At 47.0% G+C, this 7,547-nt stretch overlaps 1 protein-coding gene across 1 annotated transcript in view; it reads left to right on the top strand.

The window, feature by feature from the left end:
- The first annotated feature begins 2,698 nt into the window (after window positions 1-2,698).
- NOL6 (nucleolar protein 6) overlaps window positions 2,699-7,547 on the top strand; it is an 85,294-nt gene continuing 80,445 nt past the window's right edge. Inside the window, exons 1-2 of the mRNA XM_015812508.1 lie at window positions 2,699-2,926; window positions 3,691-3,807. Coding sequence (XP_015667994.1) covers window positions 2,699-2,926; window positions 3,691-3,807 — 345 coding nt within the window. The remainder of the gene's footprint in view (window positions 2,927-3,690; window positions 3,808-7,547) is intronic.

Here is a 7,547-nt window from a genome sequence, read left to right as displayed (position 1 = left end):
ATCGCAGTAGTTAAAGAATGCTACAAAAAGAGCGGGCAGTTACAGGTAGACCTCGACTTACGATTTCAATTGAGCCTTAAAATTTCTGTTGCTAAGCAAGACAGTTAAGTGAGTCTTGCCCCGTTATGTGACCTTACTTGCCACAGTTAAGTGAATCACTCCGGTGGTTAAGTGAATCTGGCTTCCCCGTTGACTTTGCTTGTCAGAAGGTCACAAAAGAGGGGAAATCACATGACCCTGGGACGCTGCAACCATCATAAATAGGAGCCAGTTGCCAAGCATCTGAATTTTGGTTACGTGACCCATGGGGAGGCTGCAACAGTTGTAAGTGAAAATCAGCCGTAAGCCCCTTTTTTCATTGCTGTTGTAACTGCGAATGGACACTAAATGAAAAGCTGTAAGTCGTGGACTACCTGTATAACTATTGTGAGCAGGGTACTGTTTAATCAGAATAGAGCTGGAAGGGATCTTAGAGGTCTTCTAGTCCAACCCTCTGCTCAAGCAGGAGATCCTATACCCTTTCAGATAGGTGGCTGTCCAGTTTTTTCCTAAAAACTCCAGTGATGGAGCACCCACAATTTCTAAAAGGAAGACATTCCACTGATTAACATAATAACAGAGTTGGAAGGTATCTTGGAGGTCTTCTAGTCCAACCCTCCTGCTCAAGCAGGAGAGTCTAGTCTGTACCATTTCAGACAAGTGGAGGTTCAATCCCTTCTTGAAGACCTCCATTGACAGAGCACCCACAGCTTCCACTAGTTCAGTGGTGGCGAACCTATGGCACGCGTGCCAGAGGTGGCACTCAGAGCCATCTCTGTTGGCACTCGCGCCACCGCCACCAGCAGCAGGTCCATCAGGCCACAACTGCCACCCAGAGCAGGAGCCCCGCCCAGCACAAAGGAGGCGAAGTGGCCAACTAGCAAGCTCGAGTAGAGGTGGTAGAGCAGAGGTCACCAACCATTGTCGATTGGCGGACTGGAAGAAAAGGGAGGGGGAAGTATTTTACATGCATGCATGTGCACATGGGGCCATGAGCATCGACACACTGCAAATGGGGCGGGGCTAGTGCCTGCATGATACTCACTAGCCCTGCCCCGTTCTTATGTGGTGCAGCACCTTGTATCTTCACCCCACGGTGCGGTGGCGGCCATTTTTGCATCTTGCAGCACGGTGGCCCATTTTTGTGCCCCCGGTTTTTATGTGCCAGAGGCAACACTCAGAGGAGCCTCCCTGCCCCCCCTCCCGAGGACACCACAATGCTGATGCGGCCCTGGCACTTTGCAATAAATAAGTGGATTTTGGGTTGCGGTTTGGGCACTCATTCTCTAAAAGGTGTGCCATCATTGCACTAGTTAATTGTCCTCACTGTTAGGAAGTTTCTCCTTAATTCCAAGTGGCTTCTCTCCTTGATTAGTTTCCATCCATTGTTTCTTTGTCTTGCCTTCTGGTGCTTTGGAGAATGTTGACGGCCTCTCAAATATTGGAAGACTGCTATCATGTCACCCCTAGTCCTTCTTTTCTCTAGATATCCTTTCTCAAAGATGTGTGGCAGGGGTCCATAACCCCCGAGCCCCTGACCAGTACCGGTCCACAGCCTGTTAGGAACCGGGCTGAGCAAGCAAAGTTTCATGCATGCATTCTCTCTCCCACCCACCCCTACCCCCGGTTTGCGGAAGACAATTTTTCTTGGTGCTAGAAAGGTTAGGGACCGCTGATATATGGCCGTACAAATCTTATAAAGAAAGGTTTTAAAAGCTCATGAAGGAAGAGAAACAATAAATTAAGTTCACATCCTCATGGAGGAGGAGGATAAATAAAGTTCAAAAACCTCACGAAAAAAAAGAATGGATAAGTAAATAAAGCTTAAAAGCTCAGGAAGGAGGGGAATAAATAAACCCAGTTTAAAGGCTTGTGAAGGAAGTATTGGTTGACCTGTTCTTGAATTTCAAAGTGTCACTGTGGAATTTAAAGCCAGCAGCGAAAATATCTGAGTTTCCAGATCTTGTGTCATTCCTTTGCTGTTCCCTTTGGGTTCACATATCACATTAAACCACCATGGGCTCTACTTAGTTTGGGCATCCTGGGCTGGCTGAACCCATCTATTGTAATCTCTAAAGCATTGCTTATATCCTAGAGCAGTGTTCCTCAACAACTTTTGAGAGATATGGACTTCAACTCCCAGAATTCCCCAGCCAGCATGGCTGACTGGGAAATTTTGGGAGTTTAAGTCCACACCTCTTAGAGTTGGCAAGGTTGAAAAACACTAAACCAAGAGGGAAAATAAGATCCAGAACAAATGAGAAATGGGGTTTTGCCTCTTTTGTGACCACTGTGGGAAAACAGACCACTTAGCACAGGGTTGGGGAAGTATGGCCCTTTTATGACCTGGGGACTTCAACTCCTAGAATTCCTGAGCCAGCATGGCTGTTCTAGAATCAGCAGCCTTATTTAGGTGAGTAATTTCCTCCTCCTCCTTCTTCTTCTTCCCAATCTTCTCCTTCCTCCTCCTCCTCCTCCTCCTCCTCCTCCTCCTCCTTCTTCTTCCCAATCTTCTCCTCCTTCCCCCTCCTCTTCCTCCTTCTTCTTGTTCTTCTTCCCAATCTTCTCCTCCTTCCTCCCTCCTCCTTCTCCTTCTTCTTCTTCTTCCCAATCTTCTCCTCCTCCTCCTCCTCCTCCTTCTTCTTCTTCTCACCTGCAGATGTCTGAAAGTGATGAGGGAAGTAAAGGTCCGGAGAAGGAAGGGAACCAAAATGGCATCCATAGGGGAGAGAAGCCGAGGGGCAAGAAACGGGCTTCCTCCTCTGAAGGCCTCTTGCAGCCGGTGAAGTTGGGCAAAAGCGAGCTCTACAAGGTGCCCACCAACGAAGAACTGAGCCACCTCAAGGAGACGGAGAACCTGTTCCATTCCAACCTTCTGCGCCTACAGGTCAGTTTGGGTTGGAAAATTGGAAGGAGGAGTCAAGCGGGGGCCTAGCTTGGAATCCTTCTGGAGCCACAAACTTCCTCGCCACAGTCGTGTATTGCCTCTACAAATACGCTACCTTTGAATTCGTAAATGGAATAGTCTCATACTTGCTCGTTGAGATGGTCACTTTGAGGGGCATTTTTAACATTCTTGCCATACGCTAAAACAAATAAATAAAATAAATCCCCCCCCCAAATTTCCTGTGGCTAGGCGAGACAGTTGTGCAGTGAGTTTTGTCCCGTTTTACGACCTTTCTTGCCACAGTTAAGTGAATCCCTCCAGTCATTAAGTTAGTAACACAGTTGTTAAGTGAATCTGGCTTCCCCGTTGACTTTGCTTGTCAGAAAGTGGCTCCGGGACACTGCAACAGTCGTAAGTACATGCCAGTTGCCAAGTGTCTGAATTCTGATCCCGTGACCACGGCTGTAAGTGTGCAGAACGGTCCTAAGTCACTTTTTTCAGTGCCGTTGTAACTTCGAATGGTTACTAAATGACCTAAGTCGTAAGTGGAGGACTACCTGTATAGCTGGAGGACCATAAAGTTGCTTACCATCTTAATATCTAATTTATGAGTAACTCTGATTCCTTGCTCCTGGCAGCTTGGTGGTTGAAGCAAACTTGGCTGGGGGAACTGGAAGGGCGATTCCTATTAGCAAAGGAAGATCCAGAATACTTTAGCCTTCCTGCTTATGACCCACCTCTATTCCATTTTTCTCCTTCTGCAGATCGAGGAACTGTTGAAGGAGGTGACCCTCAAGGAGAAGAAGAAGCAGAGGATTGATGCCTTCCTTCACGAAATCAGCGCCATGCTCAGGAACGTCCCGGAGCTTTCGGCAAGAGACGTATGCTTCAATCTGCACTGTTGATAACATCTTGAGATATGTCTGTGAAGATTCTCAACCATCCAGGACAAGGATCTTCAAACTTGGCCACTTTAAGACTTGGGGACTTCAACTCCCAGAGTTGGAAGTCCACAAGTCTTAAAGTGGCCAAGTTTGAAGACCCCTGATCCAGGACATGGTTATCCCAAAGGTGCTTTTTTTCTCTCCAAAAGGCAACTGGACTTTCTTAATTTTTTTCCTTGGGAACATTTCACTTCTCATCCAAGAAGCTTCTTCAGTTCCAACTCCTTCAGTCAGAACTGAAGAAGCGTCTTGGACGAGAAGCAAAACATTTTCAAGGAAAAAAAACCCCAAGAAAGTCCCAGTTGCCTTTTGGAAAAAGCACCTTTGAGATATCCTGAGACATATTTCCTGGGAAGCCACTGTACTCAGTGGGCCTTCCTTTCCAGGAAGTGGGTTTAACCTTGTGGCCCTTATTAGCCCTTGCTCTCGTTCCTTGGGATCCAGATTTGGGATCCCTTGGGATTGCCTGCCTACACAGCCAAGGGATTCCCGGGAGGAACACTGAAATATGAAATCCCAATTTATCAGGAAGATAGTGGGTTAGGGAAGGCTGTCCTGCTTGCTGAGGAGATGTTGAGACCCAAGAAAGAGGGCAGAGAAGAGCAAGAAAGATGATTAGGAGTCTGGAGATGAAAACATATGACACGTCTAAGGCAGGGGTAGGCAACCTTGGCTCTTTTAGGACTCGTGGACTTCAACTCCCAGAATTCCTGAGCCAGCATGGCTCAGCTTGGAAACTCTCTCTTTCCCCTCAGCATGGCTGGCTCAGGAATTCTGGGAGTTGAAGTCCACGAGTCATAAAAGAGCCAAGGTCGCCTACCCCTGGTCTAGGAGGCTCACCGCTTAGAACAGGAGGACTTAGGACAGGGGTAGGCAACCTTGGCTCTTTTATGACTTGTGGACTTCAACTCCCAGAATTCCTGAGCCAGCCATGCTGAGGGGAAAGGGAGAGGTTTCCAAGCTGAGCCATACTGGCTCAGGAATTCTGGGAGTTGAAGTCCACGAGTCATAAAAGAGCCAAGGTTGCCCACCCCTGGTCTAAGGGAATTAGGTATGTTTGGCCTAACAAAGAGAAGGATTAGGGAGGATACGATAACTGTTTTCTAGTACTTGAAGGGCTGCCACAAAGAAGAGGGGGGGGTCAACCTGCTCTCCAAAGCACCAGAAGGCAAGACAAGAAGCAGTGGGTGGAAACTAATCAAGGAGAGAAGCATCCTGGAATTAAGGAGAAACTTCCCACCAGTGAGAGCCATTAACAGTGGAACAGCTTGCCTCCAGAAGTTATGGGTGCTCCATCACGAGATTTTCAGGCCAAGGCTAGACAAGGATGGGATGACAATTTCTGCCTTGGGCAGGAGGTTGGACTAGAAGACCTCTAAGATCCCTTCTACCCCTATGATTCTATGGTTCCTCAGATTTCAAGAACGAAGGAAATCCCATACAATTAAGGACCAGATGGTGCTCATTTTTCACTGAAGAAGGACTAGTTTGCGAAGCCAAACACTAGAGCAGTGGTGGCGAACCTATGGCATGCGTGCCAGAGGTGGCACTCAGAGCCCTTTCTGTGAGCACGCGCGCCATGCCCCAGAGATGGTAACCGTCCCTCTTCAACCAGCCGCCCGCTTACTCGCCGAGGTTCCACGTGGCCGGATGCATCCCAGCACGGGTGGTTTCCCTCCCCTCTGTCCCATCCCTCCTGGCCTCACATGCTCTCCTTTTCCCGGGCACGACCCACTGCATCGCCTCCTCAGCTGTCGGCCGTCCGTCCAGCTCAGAGGCGGCTTCTCTGAACTGCTGGCAGCGGGCTGCGGAGCCCCAGAGTGCACCGGTCGAGGGATCGGCAGGCTATGGCTGCTGACGGACACTGTCGGCCCCCATGCGCTCGCTGGCCTCTGTGTGCGGGGGCCGATGGTGTCAGGCAGCAGCCACCCTGGCCCCTGCGTCACCTTGCCCTGCGACAATGGCACTCCCGCCCTGCCTTGCCTCGCCTCGCTTCACCCCGCAGGACGAGCCTCCTGCCCACCGCCCCACCTGCCAGAGACCCCTTGGATCTCCCCCAATCCTGCCCGGCCCCCATAGACGTCCCTCTCCACGAGCAACATTGAGGTGACCATGCCCACCTTGGCCACACCAACCCAGTCTGCCATGACCACCACAGCCACGCCCACCTGGCACCCGGTGATAAATAAGTGGGTTTTGGGTTGCAGTTTGGGCATTCGGTCTCTAAAAGGTTTGCCATCACTGCACCAGAGGTTTTCAAGAAAAGGATGGACAACCCTTTGTTCAGGATGGCATGAGGTCTCCTGCTTTGGGCAGAAGGTTGGACTAGAAGACCTCCAAGGTCCCTTCCAATCTATCATTAGGACAGAATATGGGTTAGGTGTGTGGGGGGGGAGGGCTTTGTGAGTGGATTTGGCTGTAACACCAGATTAGTGGATAATAATAATAATAATAATAATACAAAACAACAACAACAACAAAACAACAACAACAACAACAACAACAACAACAACAACAACAACAATAATAATAATAATAATAATAATAATAATAATAAAGTTGGAAGGGACCTTGGAGGTCACCTAGTCCAACCCCCTGCTCAGGCAGGAAACCCTATACCATTTCGGACAAATGGCTGTCCAGTTTCTTCTTAAAAGCTTCCAGTGTTGGAGCATTCACTGTTTCTGGAGGCAGGTTGTTCCACTGGTTAATTGTTCTCACTGTCAGGAAGTTTCTCCTTAGTTCCAGGTTGCTTCTCTCCTTGATTAGTTTCCATCCGTTGCTTCTTGTCCTGCCTTCAGGCGTTTTTTCGGCTTTTGTTCAAGGTCCTCAGAAATAGGAGATTGATTTGGTGTTATGTGTTAAAGATGCTTGTGCACCCTCAAGAACATTTTTTTTGTAATATTTTATTGGTTTTTCCAATTTTCCATTTGAATATTTAAAAAGCAACGCGGCGGCGGGGTTGATCAATAATTCAACAACAAAAATCTTTAGTACAAATCTTGGGTTACATCATCAAATATTTCTTCTCTTTTTCCCTTAACATTTACTATCTCATATTCAAGCTAGTACATTTCCAGTTGTATCAACTCAATGAAAACATCATCATTACATTTATCGGTACATTTTTAGCTTATACATATCTTAATTAGTCTTTATAAAACATTCCATATCCTGTTATTGATTTTTACCTAATTTTTAAATTCTCATCAATATTCCAATTAACCTTTAATATCCATAATTTTCAAGCTTTGGGTAACCAAAGTTTCCCTTATCTCATTTCATAACAAGCCACAATATCCAAAATACACATGTTACCTATTTAAATGTAATCTTGTTCTATTTCCTAAAATTTTTCTATTTCCCACCATAATAAATCATCTTCTTAATTTATTTATTTTATTTATTTATATTTGAATTTATATCCCGCCCTTCTCCCGTAGGACTCAGGGTGGCTGACAATCTATTTAAAATACACACAGAACAATACAAATTTAAAATTAATTAAAAAGAATATTAAATATTTGTCGAATTTAAAATATAATTAAAACCCCCCTAAAAATTACCCTAGGCCAGTCCTGCAAGCTGGAATAACCAAGTCTTGAGGGCGCGGCGAAAGGAAGGGAGATCAGGGATAACCCTGATCTCTGGGGGCAGTTCATTCCAGAGGGTGGGAG

The sequence above is a fragment of the Protobothrops mucrosquamatus genome, unplaced genomic scaffold (assembly GCF_001527695.2).
Source record: "Protobothrops mucrosquamatus isolate PMUCROS unplaced genomic scaffold, P.Mucros_1.0 scaffold_61, whole genome shotgun sequence".
NCBI lineage: Eukaryota > Metazoa > Chordata > Lepidosauria > Squamata > Viperidae > Protobothrops > Protobothrops mucrosquamatus.
This window is presented reverse-complemented; position numbering and strand designations above follow the sequence as displayed.